At 45.1% G+C, this 26,185-nt stretch overlaps 1 protein-coding gene across 1 annotated transcript in view; it reads right to left on the reverse strand.

Moving 5' to 3' along the window:
* LOC142487059 (uncharacterized) overlaps nt 1–26,185 on the reverse strand; it is a 137,205-nt gene that overhangs the window by 84,037 nt on the left and 26,983 nt on the right. Inside the window, exon 3 of the mRNA XM_075585745.1 lies at nt 20,571–21,131. Coding sequence (XP_075441860.1) covers nt 20,571–21,131 — 561 coding nt within the window. The remainder of the gene's footprint in view (nt 1–20,570; nt 21,132–26,185) is intronic.

Consider the following 26,185-nt stretch of genomic DNA (forward strand, 5'->3'; position numbering starts at 1 on the left):
GTACCTCCACTGCGGTCGCGCTCTTCTCCTTGGACAATTCTTTTGGCTCGACAGCCGGTTGGGCCGGGGTTCGTCCCGCTCGTTTGTAACGGGGAACCAGGGCCGTTCTCTCGCTGCTCTCTGCCACCTCCGATATCGTTCCTGGAGAGGCACCCCGAGGGGTCTCGGTCATCGGTTCCGGCTCCGTAGGCCAGAAGTAGTAGGTACCACACAAGGAGCATCGGGCCTTTGTGCTGGGTACCTTGCCGGGCACTCCGCAATGAGCGCACAGGCACCGCAGGTACTCCTGATCGGCTATCTGGACCACCAGCAGGCCGCCTGGTACTTGGACCACGGTAGTGTTCATCTCTGACATAGTTCTCTTAGGATTGGAACAGTTCAATAGCTCAGCTCATCTCTCTGTGACTGTCAGAAAGAAATGAAGCTCCTCGCTCTCACTTCCTGTCCCTCCCTTTGCTGGGGATGACTCTCCTGATTGGCTCTCTTGGGGCCTCCTTCCTCTGGTGGAATCCAGAGGCGGGGCTTTCTCTCCTTCAAAGTGACGTGGTCTGGCCTTCTGACCAGTCACTGCACCGGTGGGTGGACTCTCGGCTTTCGCGCCGCTCCTCTCCTCCTGCAAGGAATCGAGGTTTGGCGCCAGACTCTTGCACATTTCCCGCCACAACTGTCTCACAGTCCTTTTGCAATTCTCACGTGCTTGCTCCAGGCTTGGCGGGAACCGCCATTTTAGCTCGCCTCTCCTGCTCCGCGGAGCACATGTAGGGATGGCCGCCATCTTGGATACTCCCTCCAAATGTGCCTGTGCCCTACTCTCCATGTCTAACAGGTATCTCATACCTAGACCATGCTTTCCCTCCAAATGTGAACTCTGCATCTGCATACTGTCTGTGGCCCACTAAAATGAGGTGGCTTCTACCCCAGGCTCAGCGGAACTCCTCTCCTCCTTATGCACTGTACTCCCGGTGTCTACGTGCAAGTGCTCTGTGGTGCGTCTGTGTGGGTGATAGCTAGGTACCGGCAACTCCATCGGTACGGGCGTCTCCTACTTTTGGCCACTAGTAACGCGGGCCCTGGGCCATGGTCCCTGGATTGGTTACCGCTATGCCCCCCCAGTTGCCTCACGCTACCTGCCTCAAGGGATTTGGGCAGCTCTAGCTACTTCACCCCTCGTACCGCTACCTCCTAGGGGTGCCCAGGGCGTACTGTGCGAGAGGCTATGCTCCCCTGACTACCCCCGGCTTGTGCAATTGCACTCTTCCTCCTCCAGCACCTGCACGGAGAGTGCATCTCACTCTGCCCATTCCGTCTTGCTATAAGCCTGACCTGTCCTGGCATCCATATCTCAGAAGCGCCTCCAAATGTAATCCTTGTTCCCCCCCCCCCGTAGACTCAACTGATGTATCTAGGGTGCGTGAGGGCAGATTACATGGTTGTGGGTGGTGCATACCTATTTGGAACAGGAGGGCCTGAGCTTCCAGCAATGTTATGGGGGAGACAGGACAAGGCTTCTGAGGTATTGGCCTCCATGTGGTCTTAATGGTGCAGCGCCTCCATCTCCTATAATTCCCAGGGATGTGGGAAGAGACCCTTATAGAAGAACCCCCTAGGTCCCGGGGTGAACACTTCAGAATCACTCGGCACAATGTTGAAAGCAACAGAGTCTTTATTGTACTCACTGTCGGCAGGGCAGTAATAGCAGCACAGCAATACAGATACACGATATGCCTCCTCCTCCTCTCCCACCAGATCGTTCTCCGCAGGATGGTCTGAAGGGTATCTTTCTCCCTGCCTCCACCCGCAGCCAAGGGCGCTACGGGTGGGGCTAGCTCTTCCCTAAGCAGGGTGAGAGGCATGGATCCACCTCTGAACTACTAGGCCCTACTCCTCAGGAACCTAGCTACACTCTCTCTCTCTCTCTATCTGACTGTCCAGCCAGACACTTCAACATTCTCCTCGGACCTCCTGGACAACTCATTCCAGACTCTCCTCCTGAACAAAACTCACTCTCTTAGACTTAGAACCGAACTGACTGACTCCAGACTGACTGCTGAGCTCACAGGAACTGCTACTAAGTTTGGTCAGCCCCGCCCCCTCAAGGTCGCCCAATAGTCTCGGGCAATAACTGTCTGTCCGAGGGCAGCAGTATTTACTTAGACAAGGTTCTAAGGGATTTCGTCATCAGTCTCCCATCGTATGTCCAGGATACGAAAGACACACTAAAGAGACTAGATGGGATCCATGTCACATCAGAGACCATTCTTGTGAGTCTAGATGTAGAATCACTATACACTTCCATTGTTCACAAGAATGGTCTCAATGCTGCCCAACACTTTCTGTCGACCAGGGACCGTAGATTCAACAGACACAACTCTTTCGTTCTTGATCTATTAAATTATGTTCTAACACATAATTATTTTATTTTTGATGGGCTTTATTACCACCAAACCCAGGGTACCGCCATGGGCACTGCATGTGCCCCGACGTATGCCAACTTATACCTGGGCTGGTGGGAGTGTATCCACGTCTTCAGTGAGGATTTCTCTATGTATACTGACCACATTTCTATGTGGATCAGGTACATAGATGACATTCTGCTCCTATGGGAAGGTTCCACTCAATTACTCCATGAGTTTGTGGAGAAATTAAATACAAACACTCTGAATCTGAGGCTCACGACAGTGCTAAGTACCACCTCAATAACATTCTTAGATTTGAACATATACATTGATGGTGAACGCAACATCCAGACAAAGGTCTATAGGAAAAGCACCGCGACTAACAGTCTGTTACTAGCGCAGAGCCAGCATCCTAGAAGCCTCATAAGTGGCATCCCCATTGGTCAGTATCTCCGACTTCGGAGAAACTGCTCTACGACCGAAGAATTTGTAACACAATCTAAAGAACTTCGGTCTAGATTCCTCAACCGTGGCTATCACATTAAAACATTGAATAAAGCTTACCACCGGGCATTGCATAGCGATAGGGCCTCTCTCCTGTCCAGAAATAAGACAAAACCTAAGGATAGTACAATCAGAGTCATTGGCACCTTTAACAAACGTTGGTGGGCCATTAAAAAGATATTTACCAGACATTGGCATCTCCTACAGGCCGATGATGATTTGGCACAGGTTATAGGCCCCAGACCCATGATTACCAGCAGGCGGTCCAAAAACCTACGGGACTCATTAGTGAACAGCCATTTTCAACGCTCTAGAACTACAACTTGGTTGAGCCCTGTTAATCGCATGTACCGCTGTCAAGGGTGCAAAGCATGCAGGCACATAGATGTGGGCAAAGTATTCGCCAATTGTGACAATACATCAAATTTTTCTGTGGACAGCTTCATCAATTGTCGGACTCCCAACGTTATCTATCTTATCACATGTGTATGTGGTAAGAGATACGTTGGAAAAACAACCAGACAACTACGCAGACGTGTTTTGGAACATATTAATTCCATTAAACATTCTGCTGAAACATCTGTTGCCAGACATGTGACACAATATCACAATGGCGATACCAATGCCATCAAATTCATGGGCATTTACCAGCTTAAATGCCCCATGAGAGGGGGTAATATTGACCAATCCCTGCTTCAGATTGAAGCAGAATGGATTTTTAAATTAAAAACAAGGAGCCCCAATGGACTCAATGAGGGGTTTACATTTACACCCTTCATTTGATCACCTAGGTTCCGTTGTTTAGACTTTATTATCTAGCCCGTGTTTTCCTGTTGTTTAAATGGCTCATTCATGTGTTATATACATTTTTAGATATGTGCAGCCAGATTATTTTCCATGTTCACTAGGCTGTTCTCCGGCATTTGATATTAAAAGATATTTACTTACCTACTCCAATTATTGACTATATTACCGAAGTTTTAAACCCATTTTTGGGCTTAGTCGTTATGTATGACAAACGTGTATAGCATGATAATTATATAATGAAAATTCTATGCAAAATTTCTATATGCATACACATAACTTGGTTCTTTATTTTCTTTATTTATCTTACCACTACCTTCAAGCCTGACACATTGTGCAGTATATCACTATGGGGGAGTATATATAACCTAATCTTTGCAACTACACTCTGCATGAAATAGTTATATAAGGTACCATTAACCCTTACCTACTATGAATTGGCTATTATCAGTCATATACTCTATAATACCCTGCCCATTTGCTAACATCTAGGGCATGTACAGATCGTTTGAACAAACTAAATTACACTTTTTGTTAATATGGCTAAATATTTCTAAGTGCCCACGCATGCGCGATAGGAATAACCTTTTATTTTGAAGAAATTTTCTAAGTCACGACGCATGCGCGATATGAACAACTTTTTATTTCGCGAAATTTTCTAAGTCCCGACGCATGCGCACTGCGCGCAACTATAGACGGCAGTCAGCCAGAAATATCGGAGACCGAACGCATGCGCACCATGCCTGGACTATGGCAGTATTATTGCCTGAGTCCCTTGCACATGCGCGTCTAAACGAGGAATTTCGGGAGTTTTCGCGCATGTGCAGTCATATGTATATATCGGGCTAGAATTTACAAGTATTCACGCATTCGCATAGCACTAATTTTAATCTGGCCGTTTTTACTCTAAGTGCCCACGCATGCGCAGTGGATGTCATTCTGGTCCGTTAGATTTCCTGAGTCCGCGCGCATGCGCATTAGACTCAAATGTTGCCGATTTATGCCAGACTGATATAAGAGCCCTAAAAACACTCGTTTCTACACACTAATTCAGCACTTTTGTTGCTGTATGTGTGGGAACCTACACAGAAGGTTTATTAAGCATTTTTGTAATTTGAGGGGTGTAGTTTGACAACGGACCAACTGCGCATGTGCAACAGGTGTTAACTGTTCAATCTGTAATCAAGGTATTGTTTGGGTATATAAGGGTTCATTCTTCCTCCCACAAGCAAATTTGTCCCTGAGGAAGCTCCTTTGCTGGAGGGAAACGCGCGTTGGACGCGCCATGTTGTCAGTCTCCTACTTGGAGCTGCTTTTATGTAGTGTTTTGTAGTCTCCTGGCTTTATCTATGTAGATCTGAATTGGGTACTCCACCAACACTCAGTGCGCAAGCATTCCTGCTCTTTATATGATATAACCATTTGGAGTGTGCTGTAGAATGATTCAATGATTAATATGCTGTGAACATTTGCTTCACTAAGCTGTGAATCATTTACCCTCCATCACTATACTATCAGTAGCACTTTAATATATATTGGATGGCAATACATGTATAACTAACATCCTTTAGTGCTCTGTGGTTTACAAGCCAAAGCAGGACTGCTGTAGCCTTACGACACATCCTAGCACTGAGTGTGTACGTCTATTTATTTATTTACTATCACTTGTGTACCTGATCTCATAGGTGCCCCAGAGGGGTGTATACCCTGACCAAGTAGCGTTCTGTGTCCTGAAGCCTCTACTACCAATTGTTGTTTGAGACCACTCCAACACACATTCACTGACACAGACGCTAGTTAATGTCAATTTAATTTATTTTTAATGTATTATACACGACGTTTTTGGTAACATATGTTTTATGAAAATATATTAAAAGTTAAATTTTAAATTAAGTAGGAGTGCATTATAGTGAATTCTTTTAGGAGACACATCCATTTTGTGATTTCCTTCCCCCCCTTTTCTGATTCACTCGGCACAATGTTGAAAGCAACAGAGTCTTTATTGTACTCACTGTCGGCAGGGCAGTAATAGCAGCACAGCAATACAGATACACGATATGCCTCCTCCTCCTCTCCCACCAGATCGTTCTCCGCAGGATGGTCTGAAGGGTATCTTTCTCCCTGCCTCCACCCGCAGCCAAGGGCGCTACGGGTGGGGCTAGCTCTTCCCTCACCCCCTAAGCAGGGTGAGAGGCATGGATCCACCTCTGAACTACTAGGCCCTACTCCTCAGGAACCTAGCTACACTCTCTCTCTCTCTCTATCTGACTGTCCAGCCAGACACTTCAACATTCTCCTCGGACCTCCTGGACAACTCATTCCATACTCTCCTCCTGAACAAAACTCACTCTCTTAGACTTAGAACCGAACTGACTGACTCCAGACTGACTGCTGAGCTCACAGGAACTGCTACTAAGTTTGGTCAGCCCCGCCCCTCGTGACATCAACAAGACCTCCCCTCTACACAGACCGGCAGCAGAGACAGGCTTGTATCATCACGCAGGCAGGGCTTTGGAAAGGAGGAAAACCCATGATTACTACTGGGGCCTGCCTTTAACAGGGCTTACTACAGTAGTAGGAAGATTTAGTAGCCCGTGCTGTTTACAGGGGGCTACATAAACATTGGGGATTATTTATTAAAGTGCGCCAATTCCAATGTGTCTTGAATGTCAATCAACAATGCTTCCAATCAACACTATCGCACTATAATGAATAACTCACATAAAATCGCAAAATAGAGTAATGTCATCCAGATCTTTAAATGAACCTGATTCACACTTATCTACTGTAAGAAATAGATCCGATTTCCTTCACTTTAAATTGAAAACCTCCCTCTCATTCCAAAGATGTTATGTTACATTAACAATACATTTATTTTTATGTGTGGACACTGTGGGGAGTTCTCAGAAGTTCATCATTACAATATTTACAGTACTAGTGTACTGTACAAGTTTCCCCTATTTTCCATTTCCCTGACCATTTTTTCAGTGTATGACTGCTTTTCTTCACTGCTTATTTTCTAAAATTGGGAAATCTTTATTTATTTAATCAAAATAAATAATACAGAGTCATTTTCTCTTATGGTCTTTGACAAGTCTGGCTTAGAACACAAACCAGCTCTGGGTTTTATGAATGTAAAATAAACATATACTGTTATAAACAGTGTTCGACAAACCTATACATTTGCTCGCCCCGGGCGAGTGGATTTAACATCGTGGCGAGCTCCTATTGGCCCAAGCAGCACACGTGTGGTACTAGGTGGCAAGTAGATTTTTTTGTTTGGCGAGTAGATTTTTTGGTGATTTGTCGACCACTGGTTATAAAACATTACCACCTCTCACTTTAGCAGGTGTGCTATTGTCGGGATCGCAACTGGGTCCCGCCTCTCGGACGCGTCACACAACAATACCTGCGGCGCACGCAGACCTTGGTCATGCCCGTGCGCGCCACCCGAACACCGCACTCCTTCCCGTCATGGCACCACGGCGCTTGGTCCCGCTGGTGACGCGCCCGCCTTACATCGCACCCCACCTGCGCACGCACGCCGCGTGGCAAGTAATCTCAAGAAAGGTATCAGCTACCTCTCACCTGCAGCCAATCTTGCTTCCTCCAATCGGCTGGTATTCTATGTGTGACGTCACTCTCCTGCTGCCCCTGATTGGTTCCTACCTCCTTTATTACCCTGTGTGTTTCTGTGCTAGTTGCTGAGCATAAACTTTTGTTTTGTTTTCGTATACCTCTCCTTTTTACAATATCATGACCAACTCCAAGGTTTGACTTAACTAATGTCTCATTAAAACCCTGCATGAACTATCACTGACCTCAGTAGATAGCGTTGTTAGGGGCAACATCTTTCTTGCATATTATTAGCTATAACGGCCATTATTAGTTAACGCAATGCCCTTTCTGGCTGAAAACAAGACTTGACACTGCGTTAGTGTTTTTTGAAGAAACACATTAGCACTTAATGAGGTGTTAACTTAGGATAACACCATATTATGTAATGTGAATCTGGGCCTAAATTTCCCAGATTTACTTGCTAAATCTGGAGTAGACTTTGGATATTAGCAGATTCTATTAAAGGAGTCTGTGTATATGAGTGAGTGGTTTGCAGGATGAATCAGTTTTCTCTGCATCTATCAGTGTACAGTATGTATGTCAGTGCTAGAGTCCTAAAACAACAACAACAAACCAGTGCAGGAGCTCTTGGCAGATGCAAGGTATTGTGGGACACGACTTCTTAAGGCCGTGCATTGACTGACAGCTATTTCACACAAGTAGTCTGTACATGCAGTACATTTTGCCACATTTGTTAACGCACTGTCCTCGAGGATAAGGAACTAAGACATGGGTCTTGGACTTGTTAGGCTTCATAAAAAAGGTTTAAACAAGCACAATTCTTACTGTTTTTGCAACCCCTCTGTCATGATAATATCATGATATTACGTATTTTATTCAATCAGGCACACGAGAGGTAATGTTGGTTACAAATTGTCTTAAAAATATAAGAATTGCTTTTATGGCCAGTCAAACCAGGCCTATTTTTATGAGTTTTATAGGACTTATAGTATGTAGAGATAAGGAAATCTGTTTTTGTAAATTGGGGAACTGAAATATGGATTCCCTTACACTAAAATAAACCGGACCCTTTTAAATGTACCTTGAAAGGCATTCCTTTGGGGGATTCTGCAAAGTATTAGGGGGTGTGGCCAAGATGATAGCAAAGGTTTGGGAAAAGTTATTAAATATGAAATCCTGGGCCTGAATTTACAAGAATAACCAAGAGATATTTGTAACCGTTGCGATTACACGAATCAAAAATACCAAATAGTACTAGGTGTGGCTCAGTGAGTAAAGATACTGACTGGCACTGAGTTTGACGTAGGGGAACCTGGTCTAATTCCCAGTGTCGGCTCCTTGTGACCTTGTGACCTTGGGCAAGTCACTTTATCTCCCTGTGCCTCAGGCACCAGAAACATAGATTGTAAACTCTACGGGCAGGAACCTGTGCCTGCAAAATGTCTCTGTAAAGTGCTACGTAAAACAAGCAGTGCTATACACAAAAAACATTATTACTATTATTATTATTATTATACCAGGGTTTTCTATGCATTATCTCCGATATCTGTTTCTCCTGCAAAAATAGACGTTAGGTGGTGTGACAAACGGCTTACTCAGGGGACTTCGCCGTCTGTCCCGGACTGCTAGAACACGGTGTTTTAGTGTAGGAAAAAACAATGAGGCGTAATGTACTGTTCCTTTAAGCAGGCTTCTGCCTGGTTTATTTAGTCCCAGGCACTGAGACTGCAACACTGAATACAAATGCAAAACAAAACCCTGCTCATCTGAGCAATAACTACAGTAAACACAGGTTCACCCTGACTAGGGTTGGGCGGCTTGCCCGCTTCCAACAAACAAAATAAGGAACTTTCCAAGTTAACAAAGGAACAGAATGATTTACCCTGTTTGGGGAAAGGCGTTCACCTTTCTGCTTCACACAATGAGGAGTGCTGCGGTATAGGCCCCACCGGAATCTAGAACCTGGGCATCATCATCGGGATGTCAGGTTACAGAGGAGCTTTCCTCTTTTAATCCCATGTGGTGCAGACTACCCTCTTATTCCTTGTGGCACAGGGCATAATAACGCTGAGTAGATACCTCCCTGCCTGGAGTTCAATGAAATGGCTGCTTTGGGTGCATTCCCTGAAGTCCCTCTAGATGGATGGGATCTCTTGAAGATAGGGAACTCCTTTCGGGGTTCCTCTTCCCTTGGTTAGTCAGACTAGACTCACTATGAAAGGGCGGATCCCCACCTTTTATATCAGGAGATTTGAGCAATCATCTCTCCCCAGATACTGGCAGAGCTAGAACACCACATGTCAATCACAGACATGTGACCTCTTCAGCATTGTCCAAAACATCACCAGACTGAACATATACCTGGAAGTGCAACAATATAACATAATGAGGAGACTGGCTCACATGTACAGCCTTGTGCTAGCTGTTAACCCTGGCACTGCCAGCAGATTGCCAGCTGACATGAGAGACTGGGGTATAATTTAGCAAGGGTGCTACACTAGTAATATGGAAACAAAGTTATGAAGTGCTTTATATATTGAGGCAAAGTTGAATCGTCACCGAAAATTGTTTTTTTTCCTTAATCGTAAATATGTCATTAGAAATTGATGAAAGGGGTGAGTAGAAAGCACTAGTTCAAAAATGTATGTTGTTTGAAATATTATTTTTGTCCGTGTTTCATTCCATGTTATGAATCTTTGTACTATTAGGTAAAAACTATAGCGTTTCCCTAGTATAAAATATCAACCACATGCCTTAGGGCAAAGGTGTGCAAACTTCTTGCCTTACGCCCCCTGCCAGCTCTTCCCCACTGTTCATGCCCCCCTTACCTGCTCTGAAGCGTCAAATGACGCCGCGGGGTCATGTGACGTCACATGACCACGCAGCGTCATTTGACGCAGCATTGCCATGGCGAGGCGTCGCTGAAGCCGACTGAATCACAGTAAGGGAAGTTGTAGAGGCCGCGCAACCGCCACCCCACCCCCCCAAAAAAATCTCACGCCTCGCACCCCTGCCTTAGGGTACCATCTTTCTTGATTTTAAACTGGTGTATTTAATTAAAAGAAAGATATAGCTATTTTACAAAACGAAAGTCAAATAAATGATCAAAATTACTTTTTGCTGACAACTAGATTTTGAGGAATGGTATATTGCTAAATTCCAATAAATGGCAGAAGAGATGTGTTTAGCTGGCAATCGCTCCTCAATATGTACGTAATGCATTTAAACTGCATCTGAACTTCAGTTTCTATATGGTATCAAGTAGTAGAGTAGAAAGTTTTAGGGCACTCACACGATATCCATGATTTCAATAAAAAAAGAGATGGGGTACCCAGGTAGTCAGGAACTAAAAAAAGGCTTTATTAGAGCATAAGTAAATGGTGTTCCATAGAACAGTCCTCCCACGCGTTTCACGCAAGTGTTGCATGTGAAACGCGTGGGAGGACTGTTCCCTATTGAACACCATTTACTTATGTTCTAATAAAGCCTTTTTTTAGTTCCTGACTACCTGGGTACCCCATCTCTTTTTTTTATTGAAATCGGGAATATCGTGAGAGTGCCCTGAAACTTTCTACACTACTACTTGTCAATTTCTACTTTTGGCGGTTCCTGGGGGTGGGGGAGGAAGTTCCTTTGGAATCGTGGACGTGCGGCATGGATCCCTATTGACGGCGGGAATTTGGGTCAGTTGTGAGTGCTCAACAAGGAGGTAAGAAGATTTTCTATACCTCCATTGCCTCATACCCAGTCTCTCAAATTGAGCCGCACATTACCACCGGGATCTCACTCATGTCCCTGGTCGGAGCTTAGCCGCAGTGCAATATGCCCCAGAACAGTGATTTCCCCTGACGAACCTCATACTGGCCCTCCCCCTGATCCACACATACTAAGCCAAGCTACAATAGCGCACACCGAGCGCATGACAGCGCTTTTCCACATCTATATTTTATCATTAATTATTTCATAAATATGATATAGAATATACTGCAATTGGCCTTCATTACTTTTTCACATGAAAGGCAAAAAAACCCATTCACAATTATACAGTGTGTTTATTCAGCTTGTTCCTTTTCACATAAAAAGACATGTTTTCTTAAGAGGCTGGTGCTCATGTATTTTTTGGGGAGGATTCGTGGTACAATTGGCTAGGATGTTCCTCAGTATAACACACTTTGAAAGTCAACATTGAACACAGTTTTCACCTCTGCAAAATCTCAACAGTAAAGTCAGGCTGATAGAAAGCAGTCATTGCTCATGCCTTTTATCGCATTTTTGATGGTGTTGCTACTTTTTGTCACTTGACTAAGTTATTTCGTGTAGAAATATGTGACTACGAGAAGGTTGTCTGTAGTCAGAGACCATGTGTTACGCCGGTGCTACCCGCAGACCAGACCCGTCCCTTCTACTGAGGTGAGGAACGTATATAGGCACGCACCCGCAGCAAAAGGAGCGTGTCCGTAGAGTGGTGATTAGGCGTTGCCAGGCCAGATGACGTTTAGTTAGCAATACTTGCCGGTACCGGTGTAGAAGTGCCGTCGTCGTTGCCGTTAGCCTAGGTCTGGGATTGGAGAATTCCGGAAGGTCGTTGTCCAAGCAGGGGGTCGAGAGCCAGAGAAGGACGTCCGCCAAACCAAGTCGTAACCTGAGTGAATAGAGAGAGAGAATGAATGTCGAGCAATGAATGAATGGCAGGACAGGCAATATAAAGCGTGGCTGACCAATAGGAAGAGGGGGCAGGCCTGGAGGAATGCATGGAGCTGTCCTGGATAGGCTGTCCAAAGGAGGATACAGGTGAGCAGTCTTTATGCCTGATTGATCCTTGTGTGTGTGTTGGGGGCGGAGCCTCACTGCGGGAGCAGTGAATAAATAAAGAGAGTCCTGCGTGTGCTCTGTAACAGAGACGGGCGTGCGCTCGTACATGGTAGCAGCCGCATGAGGGAGGGACGATCCTGCAGGAGCGCGAGAACGCAGAGGACGGCGGGGAACCCCCAGAGCAGCCAGAGGTAAGTGACGCCGGCGAGATGCACGCGCCACGGCAGCAGGGTTTAATGAGGGTGAGGAGGAACCCGGGCGCGGGTGCCGCGATCCCAGAGTCCTCACAGTACCCCCCCTTCAGGATTGGCCTCAGGACGATCCTTCCATGGTTTTGATGGAAACTTCTTTCGGAAGCGTTTGAGAAGTCCGGAAGCATGAATATCTTTCAGGGGTACCCATGACCTCTCTTCAGGTCCAAAACCTTTCCAGTGGACCAAGAAGTGGACTTTACCTCTCGAAAGACGGGAATCCAGTACAGCCTGTATCTCGTACTCTTCGTTACCCTGTACCATCACAGGATCTGGTTTAGAAGTGTGGTCCGGAAATAGGCTACTGGAGATGAATGGCTTGAGAAGCGAGGTGTGAAAGACATTCGGAATTCTCATGCTACGAGGAAGTTGGAGTCGAAAGGAAACCGGATTTACCTGCTCCAAGATGGAAAAGGGACCCAGAAACCCAGGAGCCAATTTGAGGGAAGGAGATTTGAGATGGATGTTCTTGGATGATAGCCAAACCTTGTCCCCGGGTTTGTAGTTGGGTGCCAGACGATGGTGATGATCAGCCTGGGTTTTAGAAGTCAAGGATGCTTTTTGTAGTGCAGATTGGATTCTGGACCAAGAGTCTTGTAGGAGTGCAATATGCTTGTCCACGGCTGGTACTCCAGAGGAGTCTTTAGAAATGGGTAGGCGAGCCGGATGGAATCCATAATTGATAAAGAAGGGGGTCTCATGGGAAGACTCATTCCTGGAAGAATTAAAGGCGTACTCAGCCCAAGTAAGTAGTTCTGCCCAGTCATCCTGAGAATTTAGAGACGAAGCACCTTAAGTATTTCTCGAGGGATTGATTAACCCTCTCGGTCTGTCCGTTGGATTGAGGGTGATATCCAGAAGAAAAGGAAGATGAGATATCCAGTCTCTTGGTGAAATTCCTCCAGAACTTGGAGACGAACTGGGAGCCCCGATCAGACACAATGGATATGGGAATCCCATGGATACGGAAAATCTCTTTGGAGAAAATATCAGCTAGGGCGGGTGAGGAGGGTAATCCTTTGAGAGGGATAAAGTGTGCCATCTTGGAAAACCGATCCACTACCACAAGAATGATATTCATGCCATTCGACCTAGGCAACTCCACAATAAAATCCATCGAAATGTGGGACCAGGGACGCTCCGGAATAGGTAGAGGTAAGAGGAGACCCCGAGGTTTCTGACGAGGAGTCTTGTTACGCGCACATACCGGACAGGACCGTGTAAATTCAAGAATGGTTTTAACCATACTGGGCCACCAGAAAGTGCGACGGATGAGATCCAACGTCTTCTTGAATCCAGGATGCCCTGCCGAACGGGCGGCATGTCCCCAGTCCAGTATTTCAGGAACGAATTTGGGTTCTACATACAAAGAGTCTTTTGGAACCTCAAGACCGGTTGGAAGATTCTCTTGTGACTTGATGATCTTCTCAAAATTCTTGAACGCCACAGCTGCCAAGATTCTTTGTTTAGGGAGGATGGGCTCGGTGGTCTTTTCCGATCTCTCTTCAGAAGAGTATTGCCAGGAGAGAGCATCCGCCTTGACGTTCTTAGTGCCGGGAATATATGAGAGAACAAAATTAAATCTGGAGAAAAATAACGACCAGCGGGCTTGCCAAGGACCTTGACGACGGGCATTCTCAATGTATAATAAGTTTTTATGGTCCGTGAGAATAATGAATGGCTCTTTAGACCCCTCCAGAAGATGCCTCCATTCTTGAAGAGCCAACTTGACAGCCAAAAGTTCCCTATTGCCCACGTCATAATTTCTCTCTGCAGAGGAAAACTTTTTGGAGAAAAACCCGCAAGGATGAAGTTTATCCTGGGAAGAAAATCTCTGAGACAAAACCGCACCAGCCCCACAGTCCGAAGCGTCAACCTCTAGGGTGAATGGGAAATTAGTGTCTGGGTGTCGAAGGATGGGAGCAGAGACAAAAGCTTGTTTCAGCGTTTCGAATGCCGTGACTGCCTCAGAAGACCAAGATGAAGGATCTGCACCTTTTTGGGTCAGTGCCGTGATAGGGGCGACAATGGTAGAAAAGTTACGGATAAACTTCCGGTAATAGTTGGCAAAACCTAAAAACCGTTGAATAGATTTGAGGGAAGTGGGTTGCGGCCAATCCACGACGGCTTTCAGTTTCTCTGGGTCCATGGCCAAGCCTCTGTTGGAGATGATGTATCCGAGAAAGGAAGTGGTAGACTGGTGAAAAATGCATTTCTCCATTTTAGCAAACAACCGGTTCTCTCGGAGGCGTGAAAGCACAAATGTCGTATGGATGATATGGTCCTGTAAGTTTTGAGAAAAAATAAGGATGTCATCCAGGTAGACAATGACAAAGCGATTGAGAACGTCCCGAAAAATGTCATTGATGAAGTCCTGAAAAACTGCTGGTGCATTGCACAAACCGAAGGGCATCACTAGATATTCGTAGTGTCCGCTACGGGTGTTGAAGGCAGTCTTCCATTCATCGCCCTTGCGGATGCGGACGAGATTATATGCCCCACGAAGGTCAAGTTTAGTAAAGAGGTTGGCCCCCTGAAGTTTATCAAAGAGTTCGGAGATAAGTGGGAGTGGATAACGATTCTTCACCGTAATCTGATTCAGCCCCCGATAATCAATACATGGTCTAAGAGTACCATCCTTTTCCTTGACAAAGAAGAATCCAGCCCCCGCAGGAGAGTTGGAATGACGTATGAAGCCCCGCTTAAGATTCTCACGAATATATTTGTCCATAGCTTCCATCTCGGGCAACTAGAGAGGGTAAGATTTGGCCTTTGGCAAGGTATATCCAGGTACCAGGTCAATCGGACAATCGTAGGAACGATGAGGGGGTAGGAGCTCGGACTGTGTCTTGCTAAAAACGTCCAAAAATCCCGCGTACGGAGAAGGTAACTCCCTCAGCGAACTGGATGTGTTAGCTAATAGAAAAGATGGTCGTTCGGTAGACAAAGAAGACTCCTCTGACCTTGACCTCCAGTCAATAGGATTAGGGGATACCCAATCGATGAGCGGATTGTGCTTCTGTAACCAGGGCAAGCCGAGCGTGATCGGTGTTCCCAGAGCATGAATCACGTCAAAGCCCAGAGTCTCTTTGTGAGAATGAGTAGAAAGGGTGATACGACCGGTCTCCAAGGAGATATAAGCCAGAGTGAGAGGCCGATTATCAATCCCGACCAAGGCAACGGGGGAGTTCTTTTTGGAAAGTGGAATCTGATTTTGTTCAGAAAAAGTCTGATCCATGAAGTTCCCTCCTGCGCCGGAATCGATAAATGCTGCTGTGGAGGTGCGGAAGGTCGGACCAGAAAGGGAAACGGGAATGGTCAATCTTTTAGGAAGTTCCCTTCTGGATGGGGGACAAGGAGAATTAGCACCCAGGGAGCGCCCCTTCGTACTCACTGGGCTTGGTCGTTTCCCGGAGATGGTGGATTGTTACGAGTGCGCTGCTCAGAAGATCTGCAATGATGGCACGACTGTCCAGTAGAGCGAAGTTGTCGTAACGGTACCCGAGGTTGCTGGACTCCGAGTTGCATCGGCTCGGGGGCCTCCAGCGCCGGCAGCGGAGAGAAGACGGGTCTCGGGGTAGTAGAGGACCTGGAAAAGGGAGCACGGAAAGGCGTAGACCGGGGTTGCTGACGCTGAGCGCGGCGTACCTGAAGATGCTGGTTCATACGAATGGCCAGGGTGATGAGGTCCTCCTGCAGTTCTGGCCTGGGTTGAGAAGCAAGTTCATCCTTCAAGGAGTCCGATAAGCCTTTCCAGAAGACGGAGACTAAGGCCTCCTGACCCCAACGAGTCTCAGCTGCTATGGTTCTGAATTCCAAGGCGTATTGGGCCACAGGCCGACGTCCCTGTGTAAGCTCCAGCAGGGAATCAGAAGCAGTCTCTTGTCGTGCGGGGGTATCGAAGACCTGTCGAAAGTCTCGTCTGAAGGCTGCGTAATCTCGGGGAATATCTGGGCGTAACTCCCAGATCGGAGAGGGCCATGCCAGTGCATTACCTGTGAGAAGACTATATACATAGGCTACCTTTTTCCGGCCAGTAGCATACAGCTGCGGAGCCATCTAGAACTGGATCTCAGACTGGTTGAGAAAGCCACGACAAGCATGGGGGTCCCCTGCGTAGGGCCTCGGAGCCGGAATCTTCGGAGCTGAGGATGAAGTGGAAGTTGAATCGGACTGCGCCAGCGGCGCAGGCGCAGGTGGTGCCTGTAGAGTAAGGTCCTGTACCTGTTGGGAGAGGAGAGACACTTGATCCGTTATGGCCTGGATTTGTTGGTACATGGCCGTCATCATAGAGTCCACATCAGTCTGGTCTGCGTCTTGTGGGCTCGACATAATGTTACGCCGGTGCTGCCCGCAGACCAGACCCGTCCCTTCTACTGAGGTGAGGAACGTATATAGGCACGCACCCGCAGCAAAAGGAGCGTGTCCGGAGTGTGGTGATTAGGCGTTGCCAGGCCAGATGACGTTTAGTTAGCAATACTTGCCGGTACCGGTGTAGAAGTGCCGTCGTCGTTGCCGTTAGCCTAGGTCTGGGATTGGAGAATTCCGGAAGGTCGTTGTCCAAGCAGGGGGTCGAGAGCCAGAGAAGGACGTCCACCAAGCCAAGTCGTAACCTGAGTGAATAGAGAGAGAGAACGCCAGAGTAGTGATCCTAGTGGAAAACTATGTCGAGCAATGAATGAATGGCAGGACAGGCAATATAAAGCGTGGCTGACCAATAGGAAGAGGGGGCAGGCCTGGAGGAATGCATGGAGCTGTCCTGGATAGGCTGTCCAAAGGAGGATACAGGTGAGCAGTCTTTATGCCTGATTGATCCTTGTGTGTGTGTTGGGGGCGGAGCCTCACTGCAGGAGCAGTGAATAAATAAAGAGAGTCCTGCGCGTGCTCTGTAACAGAGACGGGCGCGCGCTCGTACACGGTAGCAGCCGCATGAGGGAGGGACGATCCTGCAGGAGCGCGAGAACGCAGAGGACGGCGGGGAACCCCCAGAGCCGCCGGAGGTAAGTGACGCCGGCGAGATGTGCGCGCCACGGCAGCGGGGTTTAATGAGGGTGAGGAGGAACCCGGGCGCGGGTGCCGCGATCCCAGAGTCCTCACACCATGTACTCAACCAAACTATACTTCTCAAAATTAAGATGAAGATGTTTTGTGGTATACGTTGTTGTTAACCCAATTAAACGACAGCCCCTGCAATTTTACTGTTCAAACTAAAAAGAATAATTAAATCCACTGTTAAGTTATATAGCCGATAGTGTGCATAGAATTACAACCTGTGATAAAAATGTTTTCTTCACATAAGGAAACATTTCAATATGTATGTATGTATATCTTTATATAGCGTCATTAATGTACAAAGCGCTTCACAGCAGTAATAAAAGTTACATAATAATACAAATAACACATAATGTGAAGAAGCGCTTCAGACATAAAAGTAACAATTAGGAAGAGGAGTCCCTGTCACGAAGAGCTTACAATCTAATTGGTGTATAGGAAGAACGTACAGATACAGTAGGAAGGCGTTCTGGTAAGTGCGTGTGCAAGGGGCTACGGTCGATGTACTGTATGAGGTGTATGGTATCAGCCACAGAGCTACTCATATACTTCGTTAAGGAGGTGGGTCTTAAATGTGGATAGAGAGGGTGCTAGTCGGGTATTGAGGGGAAGGGCATTCCAGAGGTGTGGGGCAGAAAGTGAGAAAGGTTTAAGGTGGGAGAGGGCTTTAGATACAAAGTGGGTAGTCGAAGACATCCTTGAGCGGAACAAAAGAGTCGGGATGGTGCATAGCGAGAAATTAGGGCTGAGATGTAAGGAGGAGCAGAAGGAGTCTAAAGCCTTCGTTCGACAGATCATTTTTTGTATATGATATGAAAACACTACAATAGGTACGTGTAGAGCTATCAAAGTTAGTGGTAATTTGTGCAGAAGGTCCCAAAATAGTTGCCCTGAAGACTGTGTGAGCAGGGCTTTTTGACTTGCACAAATAAATGGACAATTGCTGCAAACACTGCAGTGATATTCCACAAAAACTATTCTTAAATAGTATTAATATCAGTGTATGTTCCCATTAGCTCACAGTGATGGGTATGATGGCAATGTTAAGCTACATGTGCCAGGCACATTGTGTTTGCAGATGAGGTGGTACTCATGATTTATGAAGAAAACAAAAATATTTAACACTGGAAGCAAACTTTTCCAATATGAGCATATGGGAATTACTGCTTCAAACTATGATGTGGACCCGGATTGAACATGCTCTTCTGTGGTAGTGGATATTATGGACCACTAGCACAACGTAAAATGGAGCTACCCAACAGTCACACACGGTAATGAAATATATCAATTATTGCATCTCATTGTTTTCTCACTATAAAACTGCTTAGTAAATATGGGCCAATATGCCAATTAGTGCTATAAGGACTGTCAATTAATTGCTGGCTCTTCTGGAACCAAATAGTTTAATTAAAAACAACTCAATTGTTCAAAAGTGAAAGATAAATACAGTATGAAAAACAATATTGAAATAGAAAGAGTATGGGATATTATTCACTGTTTCTGCTTTCATTTTTATAATACACTTTAAAATCATAATCAAACTTACAAATTACTGTGCCAATATTTACCACAAGACAAAATTGTAAATTGCAACCCAAAAAAAAGACCTCCTGAGTTATTTACTGCTGACAGTCTTACATTAAAGGAACAATCCTAGACAGCAATTTTTTTTCTCCAATTTTTAAAAAAAAATATATAGAATAGAAGCAGGGATTTCCAAAGCTGAACCCCTTTCATTTCAGCTCAGAGGACCCCCTTACATCTGGAGATACGTACCTCTGATGTAGGTACCAGTAGCTGCTCTGGCTCAGCCAGCAGGGATTTCAGGTTTGAAGCTCCTGCATCACATGGGCCAATAGGAAGCCACACCGCTGACTTCACAGCTTCCTATTGGCCCGCAGGGCCTCAGAGCTCTGAACAGCGGAAATATTGTAAACCCTGGTCGCTCAGTAGAGCGGCTGCCGGCACCTAATTCACAGTTAAGTATCTCCGGAAGCAGGGGGTCCCTGGAGCCGAAATTAATGGGGTTCAGCTCTGGAGCCCCTGCTTCAACTCTCTATATATATTTAAAAAAAGGGAAAAAAATATCCGCCCCCTGGGATTGCCTCTTTAAACAATTATCTTCATTTTACAAATGTGTGCACTTTCAATAGGAGAAGCCTGAAATAAGCCTAATTGAGAAAAAGGAAAAGAAAACTATTAGAATATTTGAGAAGTGTGGGTACAAATAATTCAGAATATGGGAGTACCCACATACAGTGGGTCCCGGCGCACATCTTGGCTCATATTTACTGAGTGGTGCTATTCTATAAAACACCTTTCAGTGCTGGAAGACACATGAATGGTCCGTATGGTGACTTCTGGCACGGGAAGGTGTGGCATGGTTTAGCACTGTTTAGTAACTACGGGACCTTATCTCTTCCAGAGAACATTTCCTATTCTCATTTTCTTTGGTTTCCTTAATTATTCATTAACTTGAATACATTGCCTCTTTTAAGAAATGTTACTGTTCCACATTTAGTGTTTTATAACATACTGTCCATCATTAATGTCACTAAAAATGGGAATTGGTATTCTTAAAATGTACATTTACAGAGAGAGGTTCTTCAGCACCTACAGTAATAAACCCAGAGCAGTTTGCAACAATAATAGATGGGTTAATTAGACTGATTTCTATGAAAGGAGCAATCCAAGCCATTTTTTATTTATTAAGCATTATTTCAGCTTCGGGAACCCCCTGCTTCCCGAGATACAGACTTCTAAAGGAGGTTCCGGTATCTTGGCAAAGTTTAAAGCTACCGCGTCACACGGGCCAATAGGCAGCCGAACTTGATGACATCACAGCTTCCTATTGGCCCACTGGGCCTGGGAGCTTTGAAACTCTGCCATTACATGAACAATGGTAGCTGAGCGGAGCAGCGACCGGCACCCCATACGGAAAGTCTGTGTCTCCAGAAGTAGCGGGTTCCAGGAGCTGAAATGAATGGGATTAAGTTCAGAAGACCCCCTGAGTCAATCCTATTGTAATAAAAAAATGGCCCAAAAAAATCCATGCTTGGATTGCCGCTAGAAAACCCTGACATTTGGCCCAAAAAAGGCAATGACTTCATTCATTTCTGGATCTGCCCTGATTGCTTGGGTATACTTACAGTAGAAGACGGTATGAGCTTACCTTCACATAGCTTCTGCTGCATCGTCTCCTTAATCCTTTCTATGGTGGTGTAGTCTTCTGCATAAAGCATATAATCTGAAGAAGGAGTGTTAGCAATCGCCACTAGCTCTGACTTGGTTATTTCAGAACCAACTCCAACAGCAAACATAATGATCTTCTGAGCTCTGGCTTGCGCAGAAAACTGAACAACATCGTCCTGGGATTTGCCATCTGTGACCACAACAGCAATTCTATTTTTGGCCACATTAGTCCTCTGTGATGAGGGAAAGACAGTTTCTGTGGCAAATTTTATCGCGTGACCAGTCTGTGTATTTCCACCCAAGTATTTCATACTCTTCAGTGCTGTGATGAGTTGCTGGTTTGAACTGTGTTGTCCAAGAGGAAACTCTAGCCGGGGAGAATCACTATACTGTATCACAGCCACCTGTGTATATGAAGGCCCAATGTCAAAACTGCTTGTCACGTTTATCAGCCAGTTTTTAGCTGTGTCGAAGTCTGTAAATCCTACACTCCATGATCCATCAACAACGAAAACTAAATCATTCACAGCAGTCCTGCAACCTGTCAAAACAAGTGGAATACATTAGGCTTGACCTCCTATGAAAAGTACCTCACCGTGTTATGGTATCGATAAATAATGATATGAGAATATGACTGAAAAATATGACTGAGGAACCATGATATTTACTTGATGAACAGCGAGGCTCTGGTAGTTATATTGGTCCTTGAGAAACAGTAAAGTATATTTTATAGACAGTGATTTTTTTTTATTGGAGTAACATATACATTTGTCATGTGTTGTTACAAATAACCTTCTGAGAGATCATGGTATATTAAAAGTGGAAAATAAACATTTGTGCACCAGTACCTATGACGATTTACAGGTAGTAGTAGGATCCAGTAAAAGATGTCCAACCCTGTTCACTATCTGAATCCAGGTCATGTACAGCAGGAGTGTGCAAACTGAGAGGCGTGAGATTTTTTGGGGGGGTGCGGCCGTTACAGAGGCCCAGTGCCCTTCCCCAAAGCATTTAAATGAAATGCCGGGGAGCGTACAAGGTCTCTGTAACTCACTAACCTTGGCTTCAGACGATGCGTCGCCATGGCAACGCAGCATCAAATGACCCTGCGGCGTCATTTGATGCCCTTTGCCTAGGTAATGCGGCATCAAATGACGCCGAGGGGTCACATGACAACACATGCCCCAGTCGAACAACGGTAACCGGGGGGGCGAACAGTGGGGGAGAGCAGGCAGGGGGGCACAGCACCAAAAGTTTGCGCACCCCTGAAGTACAGTATGGGAATGCAACAAATCCTTTCAATTAATATGCAGACATATTGAAGCCTGAGCTTGAGTAGACAAATGAAAGGATTTTCCCCAAAAAAGCAATGAACCAAATGTGCTTTTCTTAACAGAAATTGACTTCAGTTGGCGTTTCCATATGATACTGCCCCAATCGGCACCATCACAGTTTAATGAATGCGCCCATTTGTGCTACTTTTTTACCTGCATGAACTGGCATTTACAGAAGTTTCAATGGATCAATAGTAGTAGCTATGGTAAGTCCCCTATTCAATGTAATGAGGAGACATTTTTTCAGTCTAATTGAATGGGTCAGAAAATTTTTGTTAAATTGAAAAGGCTACCAAAAGGTGAGTCAAGCAAAAATGGTATTATAATGTTCAGTATTATAACGTTGTTCACATTTTTTCAATGGCTTGCAGGCAATAATGTTAGCAAGGGATACTTGAATATCTCATAGAGGCCACGCGGCAGGGAAGAGACAAGGAAAACATTGCTCTGTCTCTAATTCAGATAAGAGTTTAAAAATACACTATAAAAAATCATTGTTGCATTAAAGGTAGAATTTAAAAAAAACAAAAAAAAAATTTGGTACAATTTTTTTTTTTAATGGCTGTGCCAACTTTTATTGAACATACTGTTCAGCTAAAAAGCGGGAGCTATAGGAAGACCAGACCCATCCTTTGTCTTAGCTCCTAACCTTGGAAAATCCATTATTGGAATTGATATGCCCTGTAAATAAAACATTGGCACAATAAATGAAATGCTTATGTTTTGGATCCAGTATTATTCCTTTATAACAATCCAAAGTTAAAAAAAAACCTTTCAAGGAATTATGGATGGAAATTCATGTTTGACTCTAACTTTACCTGTGTTTCAAAAACTGATGCCTTGTGTGTGATAATATATATATATATATACATAGTTATATGTGTACAATAAAGAGACATTATTTGTGCAGTACTAGCACAGTCTACCAATTACATTTAAGGAAGAATTACAGAATGTTATTTCTATCAACAAAGTAATGTCAATTTGGTGCAAATTTCCTGCTGCCCCAATGCAGTTCGTTAGACTTAAGCAAAGACTCCAGTTTATGTTTACACCAAAAAAGGAAGGGGAGGGGGCGGGGGGAGGGTGGATGATCAATTGATTTAACTACTGAACTGAGAGTATATATAATTAATTATAAATGTAGAAATTAGGGCATTAATATATTGAATAATTGCTCTTCACAGAGAGAGAGACAAAGAATGCCACTAGTAACACTCTATATTTATATTATAACAGAGTCTCACAACCACTTCTAATAGTAGATCCAATAGCTGAGACACAAAAGATACCAATAGTATCACACTGCATACAATGTAGCAGCAGTGGAAGTCTCAGTAGGATCTGTGTAATGAGTGAAACAGCTCAGATGGCTGCATGCAAGCAAAGCCACGGGAAGCCTCTGCAGTCCCAAATTTAGTGTATCATGATTTATTTATTTATCAAATGTTTTACCAGGAAGTAATACATTGAGAGACCTCTCGTTTTCAAGTATGTCCTGGTCATAGAGTTATGATGACAAATACATAGTTACATTAAGTGAGCAAGGTTATACATTATATACAAGACATTGCATGCACAGTTAAGGATAACTGCCTAGGGGTCACACTCGACTCCTCTCTCACATTCGCCCCTCACATTCAAAACATTTCTAAAACCTGTCGCTTTTTCCTCCGCAATATAACAAAGATACGTCCTTTCCTCTGTTGCTCGACTGCTAAAACTCTGACTCAGGCCCTCATTCTCTCCCGTCTTGATAACTGTAACCTCCTGCTGTCCGGCCTTCCTGCCTCTCACCTGTCTCCCCTACAATCTATCCTAAACGCTGCTGCCAGAATCACTCTACTCTTTCCGAGATCTGTCTCAGCATCTCCCCTCATGAAATCCCTCTCCTGGCTTCCGATCAAATCCCGCATCTCACACTCCATTCTTCTCCTCACTTTTAAAGCTTTACACTCTTCTGCCCCTCCTTACATCTCAGCCCTAATTTCTCGTTATGCACCATCCAGACTCTTGCGTTCTTCTCAAGGATGTCTTCTTTCTACCCCCTTTGTATCTAAAGCCCTCTCCCTCCTTAAACCTTTTTCACTGACTGCCCCACATCTCTGGAATGCCCTTCCCCTCAGTACCCGACTAGCACCCTCTCTATCCACCTTTAAGACCCAACTTAAGACACACTTGCTTAAAGAAGCATATGAATAGCACTGTGGATATTCTGAATACATGATACATAAAGCTTGGTCCCTTGCAGACGCACTTACCAGAACTCCCTCCTACTGTCTCCGTACGTTCTCCCTACCTACCAATTAGACTGTAAGCTCCTCGGGGCAGGGACTCCTCTTCCTTAATGTCTAAAGCACTTATTCCCATGATCTGTTATTTATATTATCTGTTATTTATTTGATTACCACGTGTACTACTGCTGTGAAGCGCTATGTACATTAATGGCGCTATATAAATAAAGACATACAATACAATACAATATATGTTATAGGCATATGTAACAGTCTAGGAAAAGGTAGAGGCTATACTAGACACTTGCTCACTCAAATAAACCGCTTACTAGGCCCTACAGCTCAGGAAACCCTATTGCAGAACCATTGGAGTGTCTGCAGTGTAAAGCACAATGCTACATGCCTGGCATACGTTTCCCCCCTGCAAGGGAGCTTCATCAGGGGGTGTACTGTTTATTTTCCCAAAGTGTAGGTCTCCTCAAAGACAGAGATACAAAGTAGAGCTCTACTCATAAGTTCATAATGAAATTCTGCTTTAATGTGACATCCAAGAATAGTGGAAAGAAAAGTTTCAGGTCCCATTCACCTTTCATCAGGTGCATAGTAACACAAAAAGCACATTTAAACTGTGTATTTTGGTACCAAAAACCTCCCACAAAACGGGATGCCAATTAAGTGTAAAACACCAGCATATAAACCAGAGGTTTTCAACCGGGGTCCCTCGGAACCCGGAGGTTCCGCAAGCACCCCTCAGGGGTTCCGCTGCGGCCAGAGGGGAGAGCCGGGACATCTCTCCCAGCTGTTCCAGGACCAGTGGCACTGCGGCACCCCAAGCAGCAGTGACCCGCCGGCATCTGAGCTAAGCAGCAGCAGCCAGCAGCTCACTGCTATTCTTCTCTCTGCCTGCTCCGGTCAGCGTGCGCTCTCGCAGGGAGGGAGAGGGAGGACAGGAGGGGGAACACATTCCAAGTGCTTCACTCCTGAACGGGTCCGGACAAGGGGTCAGAGTGTGAGTGTGTGTGTGCGTGTGTAAGTGTGTGCGTGTGTAAGTGTGTGCGTGTGTATGTAAGTGAGTGTGTGTAAGTGGGAGAGTGCAATGTGTGTGTGTGTGTCTGTAAGTGGGAAAGTGTGTGCACGTGCGCATGGGGGAGAGTGAGGGGGAGAAGGAGCGTAAGGAGCAGAGTGAGGACAGGTGACAGGAGGGGAGGAGAGCTGGGTGACGGAAGGGTGGGAGAGACGGGGTGACAGGTGAGACGGGCTTATGGGAGGGGGGGAGAGACGGGGCAACAGGGGGACAAGGGTTGGGGTTCCCCAGAATTTCAAAATCGAATTCTGAGGTTCCCTAACCAAAAAAAAAGGTTGAAAACAACTGATATATACCATAAGTATATATAGCAGCAAATAAAAAGTGAACAGTGCATATTTGTATCAGCATAACATGTTGTGACAATAGAAAAAACATTGTAAAAACAAATTCCCAATACCTTATAATATCTCATTTCTAATACTTCAAACTCCAAATTGGAACAAGATAGTTGGAATTGTATTGTTTATTGCTTAGACATCTCAGAGACAGGTAAATTCAACTTGAAATGTAAATGGTGCTTATGTAAATCGAATGTAATGTATTGTACCTAAATATCTGGATATCCTCACCAAATATGTCGTTAGTGCTTACAAAAAAAATTGACAAATTGCAGTAGGCAACCAACATACTGGTAGAGTTTATTTTTAAATGAAATGCCCAATGTAGGTCAAACATAAGACCTCCAGTGGGATTCCTTGGAGAGAATGAGCTTACTGAATACAGTATGGATAACAATATACTGTGTGGAAGGCTCCCAGATTGTATTTGTCTATGTTTGTCTGTTTAACATGTACAGGTATCGTTACAGTTTTCTGACAAATAAGAGTTTCATGAATAGCCTCATTATCCCAACAGAAAAAACTTGATGAATTTTGCCCTACAGTATGTGCATGATCTGGCCTTCAACTTGTTTGGCTATAAGAACCATAAGCACAAAGAA

Source organism: Ascaphus truei, chromosome 2 (genome assembly GCF_040206685.1).
Source record: "Ascaphus truei isolate aAscTru1 chromosome 2, aAscTru1.hap1, whole genome shotgun sequence".
NCBI classification, from domain to species: Eukaryota; Metazoa; Chordata; class Amphibia; order Anura; family Ascaphidae; genus Ascaphus; species Ascaphus truei.